The sequence below is a fragment of the Patiria miniata genome, unplaced genomic scaffold, assembly GCF_015706575.1.
Source record: "Patiria miniata isolate m_02_andy unplaced genomic scaffold, ASM1570657v1 HiC_scaffold_29, whole genome shotgun sequence".
Taxonomy (NCBI): Eukaryota; Metazoa; Echinodermata; class Asteroidea; order Valvatida; family Asterinidae; genus Patiria; species Patiria miniata.
In genome coordinates this window covers 25,431,241-25,446,357 of record NW_024037068.1, presented here as the reverse complement: position 1 = coordinate 25,446,357, position 15,117 = coordinate 25,431,241, and the positions used below count along the sequence as shown (strand labels likewise).

Sequence of the window (15,117 nt, the reverse complement as noted above, 5' to 3'; positions counted from 1 at the left end):
AACAGTGTACAATTAATAAGGGAATAAAATGTGTGCTTGTCCGGTTTTAAACACTTTTATTTTAGGACCGGTTTGGAGTCTGGAAGCTGATAATGACCCGCGCCGCGACAACACACTTCGGTCCAAAAGTCAAAACAATGCCAAAATTAAAAACAATTCAACGATTTTGTTTAACAGTTTTACTTTATGTTTTTTTTCCAAACACTCCTCTAGCTATGTTATGGTATATCCCTCTCGCGAGTAGTCGTAAACTTCTCCTTATAAGGAGGTTAGCATGCGCGTGGCTCGTACTGCGAGATGTGGCGCAGAACGCATCGATGCCGGTGTAGTGGAACCTCGTCCCCAATGCTTGCTTTATTTCCAACTTCGTTTCCAATAGTAAGCCCTGGATAGGAAACTTTCTTCTTTTATCCTGATTCGATACCGCAATTTGCTAGTGAGGGATTTATATCGTGTAGTCGGTGTTTTTATTTCGAACGTGCATTACGTCTTTTCACGTTAATTGTAATTTTAACGTCCACGCCTTCAGGTGTTCTCATTTCTTTTCCAGTTTGCTTATATTAATATGAAATGTGATACTGCATATTGGCCGGCCAGATTGTAACATTTTAACTTCCGAAAAAAAATCGTGTTTTCATAACTCACGGCGCCACGAATTGATGCTGTTTTACCCAGACACCGCAATCAAAAATTAACGCTAATGTAACGCACAGACAGGCAGGCACCAGACTATTCCTCATACGTGTTCAAAAATCTTGCACTTACAAATGATCCAATACCAGGGTGAGAGAGCAGGTAGTGGTGGGCGCGTAGTGCTCGACACTCTGGGGACGAGGTTGGTTGTAGTGTAAATTTAGGACTCTCGAAATACGGACTCATAGTCTGGTTCCCCGACCCCATTGTCCTTTGGGCTTCGAAAATTGGTCCGGTAACTAGCGGTGAATCTGGCATACATTCCGGAATTCCGGGTAATGTATGTTAACTTAGGTCTAAAACCCGCCTCGCCTCGTGAATTCTAAATCACAATGGTAATGTTTGCGCGCGCAGAGCCAGCCTGTTGCAAAATTGGCAATACGCCTGGCCACGAATGTGCACTTTTGGAGGTAATGAGCTTCCATTTTAGCTGAATTTGAAAGTTTCTCTCGCGAATGTCAATAACGAGAGAAATATTGCTTTTCAATATTTACAACCTATGCAGTTGAAATGCTTGAAAGTTGCTTTCATTGAGACACTGGTAATTTTGTGATCTTTTTGTGGTGAGACAAGCGTGAGTTTCTGGATGATCGTGAGTACAATATCCGGCGTCCATGGGGGAAAACAGCGATTCAAAAATAAACAGTCGTAATGCGCGCGCGCAGAAGCGATCCAATCAAAGGCTCTAAATGACCGCTATTTACCCGTCCCCATATATTTAGGGGGGGCGGGACACAGTCTAACGGACTCATTGGTAGTATTGCACATATGCCTGTAACTTTGCGAATGTTTTATCAATAAAAGGGTCAAAGGGACCATACATCATAGAAGTCAAAATGTGACAACAGAAAAGTGTTTAGATCATACCAACCAACGGTTTGTTTTATCAACTGCTTACGACTGGTCACGTGACGGGCTCTCGACCAATAGAATTGGGTAAACTGTCTGAGGTATTCCTGAATAAAAAAAAATCTAGCTTCCATAATAAAGTGCACACGTTAACAAAGCATGACGTCAATATATTTGAGATGTAATCTATTCATTTGATGAAGAATAGCTGTTTTTTAAGGTTTATTCAGGTACACAAGCGACAGTTAGTGAGCCAGTCAGTGATGAGACAGTCAGTCAGTAAGGTATAAAGACGACACTTTTACAGGGTTCGGAATTAGCGGTAGCCCGCTAGCCAAATGCTTGTCAAAACAGCGGCGGGCTAGTCAAACTACTCCTTACTTAGCCCGGCTGGCGAGTGAAAAATGATTGGGATGAGGCAAAGATGCACGTACAGGAAGAAATAAATCATTAAACTCAGAAAGAAAACCCCATCAATTTGTGTCTAATTTTATCAACTGTTTTAAAGGGTTAAATTATCAGATCTGTTAATCAAAAACCCTGACAAAATTGCCCAGAATTAAGCCTGAAAATACGCCATTTTGTATTTGAGATAAGAAAAAAATGCGGGCTAGTGAAAATGCCCACGGGCTAGTTGAGAGTCCGTTTCAGTAGCCCGGCTGGCTAGTGAACAAAAAAAAATTAAGGTCAAACCCTGCCCTAAAGTTGGCCTTCAGGGACCAGCACAAATTACGAGACCCATATTGAAACAAACAAAAATCATGACGGAGGTCAATGTAGAGGTACTATAATTATATAGTAGCTATAACATTGCCTTCCGTATTGATTTCTGTTTGTTTCAATGAGAGGTTTGTTATCATACATCAAAGAGTTTACGAGTGGACAAACAGAACGAGCGGAAGACATTGGTTTTCTTAGCGTTTACGACTCTTTGGCCACGCAATTTGATACTGCCATCAAGAGGAAGTGATCGCAATTTGTGTTGACACCTGAAGCATTATAAAGGCGTGTCTTTCAGTAGAAAAAAAATTACGGTGGGCCCAGGATGATCGATAGCGGTTGCAAAAACGGTATGAACATTTCCACTTTCTCTGTTTGGACTGTCGTTGTAACTATCCGTGTCAAATAGTACCAGCTAACTGTATTGTAATTACTTCACTTTTGTTCACATACAAGAACATGTCATGCAGTCTGCCTCTAACTTTCAATATCCGAAAGACAATCCTGATAGATCTAGCCCACGAAATACATTGTCTGGCAAAGCTTCTTTATATCGGATCCGTAGTTTGTCTTCGTCACGAATACCCAGCGCGTGTCCATAAATATTTGGACAAGAACTTATTTCATATTTTCATTATTTCCATATTTGGAAAAATGGAAAACTAAAACTGGTCAAGCTAACCAAATTAGGCTTTGTTATTATACTTGGCTAACTTAAGGCAAATTATTGTTACCGAAAACGAAGCCGTCGGCTTTTTACAAAAAGCTTTGACGACAAAATGTTGCTTCGAATGTCCATGCCGCTGGTTCTGTTTCTCTTCGCTTGGCAAAGCGAATCGACACCGACGGTCCAACAGAACCGACTGAAGCTTCTCTACTACACCGCCTCAGACGACGGCAGCCATCACCTGACCAACACCAAGATCGCCGAAGCTCTCGTCAGGAAAGGACATGACGTCACCTTCCTCCTTAGCGACAGCTTTATAAAGTGGCGGAACGCCAGCAGGGCTGACAAGTTCAGGTTCACCGTGCACCGATCGCTGTACACGACGGAGGACCGGGAGCGGAATAAGCGAGGACTGTCTCGAGTTGCTCTGCGTGGGGAGCTGAGAGGCGCGGTAAACGCGATGAAATTCCTCCTGAGGTCGATGTACTCCGCGGATAGTCACGGTCGCCGGGCGTGGTTCAACTTCCTGTGGAGCGAGTGCGACACCTTGCTGGGGGACAACGCAACGATCCGGGCGCTGAGAGAGGAGAACTTCGACCTGCTGATCGGGGACGATTTGTCTGATTGCCAGCCGCTGCTTGCAGAGATTCTGGGGATCAAATTTGTCCTGGTCAGCGGCACGGGCATCCTTCCTTCCAAGGGAAGCTGGTGGGTACACAGACTTCTAATATTTGACATACATGTAATTGATTAAACAGTGGGCCCGCACTTTTCTTCTTCTGCAGGTGTTGCCATGCTGTATGTCACTTTACGATTCCTCTTTGCAGGTACGGCATTCCAAACCACTCGGCCTACATTCCCGAGCGCCAGGCTGGTCTAACCGACATGATGAGCCTGCCACAGCGCATCATAAACACCTGTCGCTATTTCGTCACCGGTCTGGCCAGACGAGCTGCGCTTCGGAGGTTTGAGGATCTCCAGAGAAAGTACAACTTGAGCCCGGAGAACCGGATGCCAGAGATGCTGGCCCAGGCTCAGCTCTGGCTGTTCTACGGTGACTTTGGGCTGGAGTTCGCCCGACCCTTGCAGCCCAACACTGTGATGCTTGCCTCACCCATGCTGGGTCTTCCCTCCAACGAAAAGGTGAGACCCGTCGGTCAAGTGTGGTCTATGGAATATCCCCTTGGCAAATATATATGTGATTTGCGAGCAGATTCGGCTATTAATGTTGTAAAACAAGACTGCATCTTGACTTGGAGATTCTGCGGGCGCAAAATTAATCGGTTCTTCGGTAACCCGTTGTTGTATTACAAAAAACATGGCAGCTAAATTGACCAATCAACAGCTTAATTTTTCCACATTTGTGATCGATATGACGTACAAATTTCTTAAGTCGACTGCGATTGGCTGGCGCGTAGAGTGGCATACAATTTGCATTGCTCACATAATATCAGTCGTTGGTTACAATGGGTTGTACTCAGACTAGGTCAAGTGTACAAAGAAAAGAAATTCGTGCACGTGGATTTTCAGAATACGCGCAAAAGTAATACGCATGTTGAAAACGTATGTATACACATGCATGATTGTTGGCCTTATAACGTTCGGTCATTTTGTTCCTCAGATTTCAGTGGAACAGCAGAAATTTCTGGACGATGCCAACGAAGGCGTCGTTCTGTTCACGCTGGGTAGTCACGTGAAGGAGGTGGAAACTGCGCAGGCTCAGATGTTCGCCAACGGATTGGCCAAGCTGAAGCAGCGCGTCATCTGGCATTTCCCTGGCAGTGTTACGCATTTGCATATCGGGAACAACACGAAGGTTGTACAATGGATGCCACAGCAGGAGATAATGGGTGAGTTCGATAAAACACACTCTTTAGCTTTAACCGAAGGTATATGGATGGACTCAGGAGGCCAACTCTGTTTTTAGGTGACTTTTGTGAGTTGCCACTTTGTAAGCGAAAAGTAACAAAAGTATGTATCTGTTGCGCATGCAATTAATTAAAATTTGTACGTCACGAAATTTTGTCTACAGGGTGAGTAAAAAAAAACCAGGAAACCCGAACGGCGCCCCTATTTTAAAAATAATTTCTGCATGTAGGGCTTTTTTTGCAGATTTAGGATGTAAAAGCCAAATGAGTTTCTTTTAATGAAAAAATTATTGAAATCGCTCATGTACTTTTCCAGTTATGGAATTTTGTTCATTAACACCGTTTATATAAGCTTGTCCACGGATCACAATAAAGGTTAGGGATATTTCAGCATAACAAAAGCTATTCACATATCAAAAAACACATCAGAACAGACTCATAACCATGATAACGGGCACCTATCGTAACATTTATGTAAAAACCTAGATGCTGCTTCCAATGTTAAAATAACATGTTTTATAATGTAAAGAGTAGTTGTGCCCTGCCTTCTACTTGGCTACCCAAGAGACTTATGGGATTATTCTGATATCATTTACAGGATACGACATGGTTTCATTTTTACTGAAATATCACGTACCTTCAATGTTATCCGTGGACAAGGTTAAAAAATGGTGTTATTGGATGCAGATGTAGATGCAGATGTAGCTATAGATGTAGATGTATGTGTATGTAGGTGTAGGTGTAGATGTAGTCTTAGGTGTAGGTGAAGTAGTATGTGTAGGTGTAGATGTAGGCGTGGATGAAGATGTAGATGTAGATGTAGGTGTAGATGCAGATATATGTGTAGATATAGATGTAGGTGTAGATTTAGATGTAGACCTTGGGACCCGACTTAAGAACGTTTTATTTTCGGACTGTCAGCTCATAGGAACACCAAGGCGCTGTTGAGTCACGGCGGGCTGAACGGCATGTACGAGGCGGCTTGGTACGGCCTCCCCATGGTCGGTATACCCCTCTTCGGTGACCACTTCGACAACATGGAGCGAGCAGTCGCTAAGGGGATGGCTCTGCAGTTGGACATAGCCACGTTGACAGAGGACGCCCTTTGCGACGCAGTCACCCGCGTCATTGAAGATCCAAGGTATGCGTGTAACTTTAAACTCATCATTTCCTGTGAGCTGCCATGGTTATGGAACACGTTGGTTTCAAGGGTGTCCCTTTTTATATGGTTGATATACGATACGCCGTACTTTTCGATATTATTTTCAATGGCTTTTAAATTACACAAAGCCTGCAGTATTGCAACAATTTTTTTTTTTGTCTCCCCTTCGTTCAATGTATTTTTTTAAATTTTATTTTCAGACGGGTTCACGGTATATATATTTTTTTGGGGGGGGGGGGGGGGGGGGGGTCAGGAGCCCAAAATAGGGGCGGTCAGAGATTACAACCAAACAATTAAAAAGGATACCTTAAAGCGCCCTCAAGTAGATAACTTGTGAGCAACGACTTCCACGAAGCGACAGTTTTCGCCTCGTTTCCATTGCAACAGATACTATCTGAACCTTTCTTTTGTTTGTAATCATTTGGCGCCATGTTGTATGGGCTGTCACAAGAGCATCAATTTTAGCCGTGGTTGGCAACAGATTTTTTTTTCCTCCAAAATGCATATTAACACGCCCATGTAAGAAAGAGGCAGTTTTATTAAGTATTTGGTATCATTTAATGGGTGTTTTCTATTTTAAACAATTCAATTATATGTCTTCAAACATTAATAACTTTTTTTGCGACTTTGGCCTTCCATAGTTTGCCGACCCGTGGTTGGCAATAATTTTCAACCACGCAGCCATGTGGTTGCGAAGGGCGATTTGTAAAGGTTACGTAACACTTTATTTTGAATGAAACTACATGTACAGTGACGCACGTGTTCACGTTGGCGGTCGAAATCTTTGAAAATTAATTTCTCCCGTTTGGAAGACCGTATCTTCATGATACTTTCAGGGTTTATTTCCCTTATAATGATCGAATTATGTGCTAAAAATCGTTGTGATGTGTTCTTTTTTTCCGTTGAAATTGGAAAAATAGGCCTGGCTACGTGCATATTTGAAAGCTGTAACACTGACGTTAGCAATGTCTGTCAATCTTTTCAAGCCGCACACATATTAATGAGGTTCCTATCCATTGTGGTGTGCAGTAAACATTTGCGTAAAAGCCTCTTTCACGAGTTATTAATTGATAAATATCACCCTTTTTGCCGGCTTCCATTGGTCGATACCGAGACCCACGCCAAGTCACGCCGAGTGACGCTAATGAATATGCTAATATGCGATTGTCCATTGTGTGGCCGGGCCGAAATATTTATCGGTCAACCGTAGCGCCTACTAAGGAAAACCATACACGTGGGTTTGGTCGCTAAAATTCGTCGCCGAAATTTTCCATAGAGATGATTCAATATGTAACACAAGCGTTAGCAAAAACAGATAAGCTGAAATTCGGAATATAGTTAGATGGCATGCGTGTTCAACTATTCGTGAAATAACAACTTCCGTAAATTCCTAGAAACTGATATAAACACATAGATTTGGGGACGTTTTCGAACGATTTCTTTAAGATTTGAAGGTCGGCTTTACCAGTAACCAGTATTGACGTTCCGGCATCGATGACGGCGATTTTTTTCACTGACATGAAGTTTACAATTCCTTCTCAATTCCGTTATATTTTAACATTTCAATCATACTGAGCATATTTTTTGAGAAACACAACGTTCCAAATGCCATGTATTTGGGGGTGCATGAATTTCACTGCTCTGTTATAGCGTTTAAGTATGTAATCGGATTAGCTTTGCCTAACAACGGCATGACGCTTTGTGTTCGCAACCATATATGGCTGCACGAGTTGTAGGTCCCGTTGGCTATATTGAAAATGAGATGTACGATGGCCTGCATGTTTAGGACACGTTACGCACGCGAAAGTAATCGCGAGCGCTAACTTGCGTGAAATTGCTCATTGCAATTTTTCAACTTATACTGTGTACAATTAATATCGTCTTGATTTGCATGTAAGGGACGCGCCCGAGCGTGAGAACACACGTTGGCAGTGACATTCACACGTTCTTTATATATGCTAAGTCTTTCAGAGTATAATGGCGTTGTTGCAAACGGAATTCACAGTTCCTAAAGATTACCGCTTTTTGACTTATGACTGTAGATATGGCGAGAGGGCGCAACACATCTCACGCCTGCTCCGCGACGATCCAGTCATTCCGTCCGAGAAGGCAGCTCACTGGATCGCCCACGTGGGCAAGTACGGCGGGGAGTACTTGCGACCTCGTGCGGCCGACCTCAGCTGGATCCAGTACCACCTGCTAGACGTGTACGCCTTCCTGGCTGCCATTTTGTTCGGTGTGCTTGGTGTGTTGCTACTAGGCTGCAAGGGTATTCTGTGGATGGCGTGTCGCAACCGCAGGCAACGGAAGATAAAAGTTAACTAGAGGAATGAATGAATCTAGAACGATTCAACGCTATTAAATTAACGCACATTAGGATAGAATTGCAGCAACAAGAAATAGTTACAAGTGAACTAGAATTAGCTGATCTGTTAGTTGGCCTGAAACATCATTGGTGGCAGTCAAGTATTGTTTAATTCTCAGTTTCCTTAACCAATTGGTCAAGAAATAATCAAATTTTCTAATGTTAATACACAATACACCCCTGACTCAACCCTTCGACTCAAACGCAATTTGAAAACGACGAACCTGCACCACACTGTACCAATAGCTTTGTTCACAGTTCATAAATAATATTTTATTTCAACAAAATCACAAAAGTAGTAACACTCAGTTGTGTTGTTGCTTTACACCCTAGCCAATAAATTTAACCTAGCACATTCAACATGTTCAAGTGCATGACTTTCACTAACTGCAACGAATAAACTCCATCTTATGTTTACTCCATCTTATAGTTTCATTGCGGTACCCGCTGCTACATGTACATCAGATTCGAACCAGCCAACCGATCCCACAAGCTCGGTGGCCGAGTCTTAAGACATCTGCATTAGAAAGCATGAGGTCGTGGGTTCGAGTCCCACCGAGTGATTTTTTTTCCAACTTTTACTCGGGAGGTAACATAGCCTTGTTCAATGCGGTCTCTCGGCTTTTTGTCGAAGGGAGATAATCGGGCCCTGCACCCACAATCAACGCGGCTACGTGCGTGTACCACCGACCCTTGTCCGTGCGTGTACCGTACCACCGACCCTTGTCCGTACGAACGGTTTGGTACTAACACAACCAGCAAGCACAAACACGTGAGTACGGACTGTACGCATGGTGTAATAAGGCAGTAAATGTAGGCCTACTATGTTCTAAGTGTGGGTGTACGTACGTACGTGTGGGGGATATACGCGCCGCGTGGCCTGTCGAACGTTGGGTTACGCGGACTAGCTCATGCATGTACATGTACATGTACATTACAGTACTGTGTGTGTATGGCTGTTGTACGAGTACGTGTGTGATGTACATGTACATGTACGTGCGTACGTACATGTACAAGCATAGCCTTGCTGTATGGGACAAGTTGCTTTCTCACTAGCAGCCTACGGGCATCGATATGTGCACGCAATTATGCCTTGCCAAATTGATTAGGGATTTTCTTATCGGCGATTTTTTTTTTTCGGCGAATCGATAAGCCCAACGGCTTGGTCAAGGCTAGAGGTAACAATGAGTATACGGTGTTTCTACGTCGTTGAAGGGTAAAACCCAATATTGATGAACGAATGGCATTTGGTTTACATATATTAAACGGTTATAAAATACAGTAGACTCCCGTTATTACGAACTCGGTTATAAAATTTGTTTTGGTATACCGACAACCTCTTATACCAATACACGTAAATGTTTAAAACCAGCCTTATATGACAACAGCATTGCGATACTTACATGAAAAACGTACGCGTACCTTGTCTCCGCAATAAATGAATATTTCACTATTATATTTATCTCTCAAAGACTATACGTTTGGTAGCATAATGTATTACACATGTTCATGTATGAACTCCCAAACCATAAAAGTGCATATAGTGCAAGTAATAGTTTCAATGGCAATTATCTACTTTTTTTGTAGGTCTGAACGTGATATCACTGTAGGCCTACGTAGCCCCTTCAATTGTGTAAGCATTTGTGCCCGCTAGTGTTAAGGTACTTGTATGATCCCTCTTGGGGCAGTTGCTTTGTACAATAGCTGGCACAATACGCTTCCGCCATGGAAGGGGGCCTGTGAATGTGCAGTGATACATTGTAGCATGCTCTGGAAATAAATTCATAAAAAATATAAGTTCAAATATATGCACAACCATGGTTGCACTTGTACCTTTGCGATTTTTTGAAACAATACTGTTTTATTTAATAAGGTGAATTTATCTTATTGCTATCCTTACCCTGCCAACCTTCACATCTTAACTGTGCTATTTGTATTTTCTGTACAAATATCGCCTTCATTGCCAAATCTTGTATCTACCACTTACCCTCATAAAATAGATACCTACAAATTATTTAGATACTGACAAAATAAATTACCATTTCAAACGATAAATAAAACACACACAGCTGTGAAAATCATTCATTTCACTTGTCACATTTTTGTTACCAATTTAGCACACTAATTCGATATACTAACCAACTCATCTAAGCAGTTCATTTCGAGCAAACACAATGCCAGGTAGGTATTTATTTAAACCAAAATTCAACTATTTGTAAATAGTACGTGCTTTGATATTTATACGGGTACACATACGTGTATATATCGCATCGCATCGCATCGCATCGCATATATTATATCAATACAAAAAATACTCAATTTGCATAATATTGGTGATCATAACTGCATGCACTTCTGCCAATACAACACGGCTGCCCAACAAAAATGAAAAGAGAGAAGTGAACAAAGGGGCTGCTGTTTTAACTTCCTTTCAAGATTTCGTATAAAAATAGACAACTGGACAGGATATACCCCTCTGAAAGCATTACCAACAGATCCATCCAAACAATATCGGCAGTATAAAAATGTTGTTCGATGGAACACGCTACAAATATATAAATCTATACAAACGTCTAGAAAATGCAAAATATAACGTACTGTGCATGTACATGTACATATACTCCTCGTGCATATTCAAATTTCAGAAAAGATTTAAACGTACGGTAAGCGTCCATTAATTGCCACTAAACTACTCATACACTGTAGTATTTCTTTTGCAGATAACAATGCCACTTAGTCCAAAGTGACGAGATTCTTGCAACATGGCCACCGGGTGTCACAGAATTGCAAGCAATTATGAAAAGTGGACTACATGTACATTGTATATCCAAGACGTGCACAGCACCACCCTAGCCCTATGGGCTGACACAGGCAAGGCTTAACATTCACAACTGAAACATTACCTCTCTTAAAAAAAAACCTAAAATCGAAAATCATAATTAAAAAGCACCATCTGGATTCTATTTTAATTACAAACAGTCTTACACATGCCTCATACAACAGAATTGTAAATGCACACAAAATGTTATGGTGGTTCGAATAAATAAATAAATTAAATAAATAGATTAAATAAATAACAATATCCTGCGCAGCACAAAAAATGTTAACACACACAAATATAGAGTATTAGCCAAGCTTTGAAAAGAGCCCATGCAATGTACATGTACACATTGTTTATGCAGTCCTTAACCCTAACACCCTAGCGTCTTTTACTAAGAACTGGACCAATTCCATCAAAATCCATCAATCACTGTGCGTCTAATACAAAACTGTACATGACGTAATGGGATCCACCACTGACGCACTGGTTGACATTCGTGGACTTGCTACACATGGCTTTTATCACAATAGCAGTACAGGAATTTAGGCAAAATCAATCGGATACCCCTAGCACTGTTTCAGGCTATTAGGCCCAAGTCCATCATACTCCATCAATATTTAGTCACGCCAGCATGGCCAGGCCTTCTGGACCAAAATCTCCCAAAATCCACCAAAATGGGGGATGGATTTTGATGGAGTTGGGGTGGTTACGGTGTCCCACATAAAAGCACACTTAACCTTATTTTCACTTATCGTTTTGCCATTTTCAAGGGTATTTTGGTGCTCTTTCTTGGTTTCTATGTTAATGCAAATTTCCATATTCATAAGAAGTTCGATGTCATGTCAGGCAGAAACATCAATGTTACAGCTATTTCAGAATCAAAAGTTGCCAGAATTTTGATGTTTTGCTGTAATAAATGTTATTTTCTTTGGCGATTCGTTTTTGTGTCAGTACATGGCAGTAAGCCAATGATCAAATTTTTCGGGTTCACAGTTTGAACAGAAACCCCTATGCTGAAATGACATCACAGCAACAGCCCCCTCAGTTGTTCGGAAACGCATGGAAACTGTTTAATGTTTAAAGTGTTCTTTTCAATGAAATTAACCCAAATTTCAAATAGTTTTCATACATTTAAGAGAAGTAGAAAGTTGTACCAAATGTGTTATTAAGAAAATATCATCTCATGGCCCCTTTAAACTGTGTTGGACGTATAATTATTCGCATGTTTTGGTTCTCATATTTGTTTGCCTTTGAAGTAGGATCGATCGGTCAACAAATAAGTAAAATCTTAAGAGAAACAAACAGAAGTTGTTCCCGTCTAGATGGCTAAATTAAATGATGCCAACTTTTTTTTCAAGTGCGTATTGTCTCTAGTTTGTTTACTGCAATGAGTCTATTATGAGTTGATATCACTGAACAAAATAATAAAGCCATCTTTGGCAAGATGTATAATGTACATGTACACATGTAGTTGTCTTAATATTATTTGCTGCATGCAGGTCACTAACGTTTTGGCTGAGTGGCAGCCATGTCATACCATGCCCTAGCAAAGGTAAATTACAGACCTCAGACATCAATATGAGAGGCAACATCCTGGCAACTTCTGGGCTAGCACTGGTTGCTATATTATGCCGTACTCAGCATACAAAGCTGGTATTATTTTTGTCCATAGTTTTTCAAATAACACAGAGCCTCATTGGTTGAATTTTGTATTCATTATTGTTTTGTTTTTTTTGGTTCATTTTGTTTGTTAGTACGAGGGTTCCAAACAGAGTTGACGGTAAAGAAAAATGTTGGTTTTTTTTTTCTTGAGTTGAAAAAGAGAAACAAAGAAATAAAAAAAAACGGATGCTCTAAATAATTCAGAGGCACATACAAAAATGACTTAAATTAAATCCCAATCCTAGTACAATGGCACTTGAAACTGATGGGGATAAAATCACCTTTCGTGCTCCAAAACCCTCGCTATTTCCTTTTAAAGGGAATGTACAACATTTTCTTTTGCTGCAATTTTCAGAAAGAAATGCATTTGGAGGATTAGTGTGTTAAAGCATATATTGTTAAACTGACTTGCTTCACGTTTTTGGGTTCGGAAATGCTGGAAAATCCAACAAAACCAACCATGTTCTTGTAGTCTGGTTCCCTGACCCCACTTAAGATGAAACAGAGCACTTTATAGACTGTGGGGAATTGTAAGGTCAGAGAATCAATCTATCAGGCTTGTACCCCTTCACAGGTGTGTAATCAATTGCAAAGAAAATGTGGAATAACTAAATATGAAAAGTTAGGAGCAGTTTTTGAAAAAAGCCAGTTTTCCCCCAATGCTGGTCGGCCGACCAGCATTGGAAAAATGCATGTTTTCTTGAAAATGTCAGCACACCAGGAGCCACCATTTTACAGGATGCTTTGGACTGTCATTCCCTAACAATCCAGTAAGATATTTCGTGACAATTTGATCATTTCGTTTTTTGATGTTTGCAAATGTTGTAGCTTCCCTTTAAAGTCAAAGAGAGGATACAACATATCAACAACCCACTACATATCTCACAGCTCAAATCCAATCCTGCTTAATGTACATGTAAAAGTACATTGTATGTAGTTGGTGTGTTTTGGCCTAATACTAGTGTATGGGCCTTATGCACGAGTCGGCCATATTGAATTGAAAAGCGAGGTAAAATCTTAATTTTTGGAACTTGCAAAGAGAAATGAAAGCAAGTTAAATACTAAATAATTCCAGTCTGCTTCAATGAATGATTTAACATTTGTAAATGAACATTTAATAAAGACTGCATTATACCTGCATAAATAGTCTTTATGCCTGCATAAACAGTTAACAATAATGAAATACATTCAGCATGTTCAGGGAACTTGACAAAAATGGCCAACTTGTGCATAAGGCCCACTAGGCTTTGGCAACTCCAGGCTGAAACTGAATAGAATCCGAATAGCAACTTCAATTTTAGAGGAATAAACTCCCTGCAGTGGTCAAGTACCGAAAAAGACATTCAAGACATTTTTAAATAAATTATCATAATTTAAGCGAGGAAAATGACCGTGCATGACCTTGCATTTACTGACTAAGTACTACAGTTCATTCAGGAAATGAAAGATGCATCCCCGTGCTATTGTCAGGTTTCACCTTGAAAAATAGATTTGTTTTTCAATTGCAATTTTCCTAGAAATTTAAAAGTTATTCACTTTCGAATGAGACACTGAACGAAAAAGATCAACCGATCTTTAGTAAGGCCTATCCGCTCCGTTCACAAGTACCCCCTCACCGGCCAAGAAAGCACAGTTGGGGGTGACCGACCGACGCCATCTTGCCTGACTGCAATTTTGCCGCGACATGCGGTCTACCACTTCACTGCGTGTACATAGTACAAATCCCCTGGTGTACGTGCGTCACACACAAGGAACGGTGCGCGTCAACCAGCTAAATGTCCCGCCCATGGGACATTGTTGCTAGGTAAAAGGGCGCCCTCTTTTCATTAGCAACAAAGCCCATTGAATTAGTTCTTCACAAATATCAAATTATTGGCTGCCAAACAATAATTCGCCTCTCGCAGGTCGGGTTCATTAGTACGCAAAAGGAAATTCCTTTTTCATTTTTTTCAAAGGGTTGCAAACGCCAAATATCGGAATAAGGTAGTTTTTCCTTAAAACAAAAACATACATATTGACAATTATTCGAAAAATTGAACAAAGAAATTGACTGGAGCGGGGCTTGAACCAGCGACCTCCAAATAACCGGTCCGGTGCTCTACCAACTGAGCTATCCAGCCCTTTGTTTGCGATTCTCCAGTTAGTCAATGTCTTTGTTCAAGGGGCCCGAAGGGGTGCCAGTCAGAAGCCAAACACCTGTATGCCATACAGCCAGGGATCGCGCCCAAAGTCACGATGCTAGACCTGGGAAATAGCAAACGGGGATCACTCATACTTAGAGGATAAGACTTTTTATTACAAATTTGATTG

At 41.1% G+C, this 15,117-nt stretch overlaps 1 protein-coding gene across 1 annotated transcript; it reads left to right on the top strand.

Annotated features, from left to right (window-relative positions):
- Positions 1 to 2,698: 2,698 nt before the first annotated feature.
- LOC119736079 (2-hydroxyacylsphingosine 1-beta-galactosyltransferase-like) lies at positions 2,699 to 8,485 on the top strand. Its single transcript, XM_038210087.1, has 5 exons — positions 2,699 to 3,637; positions 3,757 to 4,072; positions 4,551 to 4,779; positions 5,719 to 5,938; positions 8,002 to 8,485. Exons 1-5 carry the CDS (start codon positions 3,042 to 3,044, stop codon positions 8,282 to 8,284), a joined length of 1,644 nt encoding a protein of 547 aa, XP_038066015.1. The 5' UTR covers positions 2,699 to 3,041; the 3' UTR covers positions 8,285 to 8,485.
- The last annotated feature ends 6,632 nt before the right edge of the window (positions 8,486 to 15,117 follow it).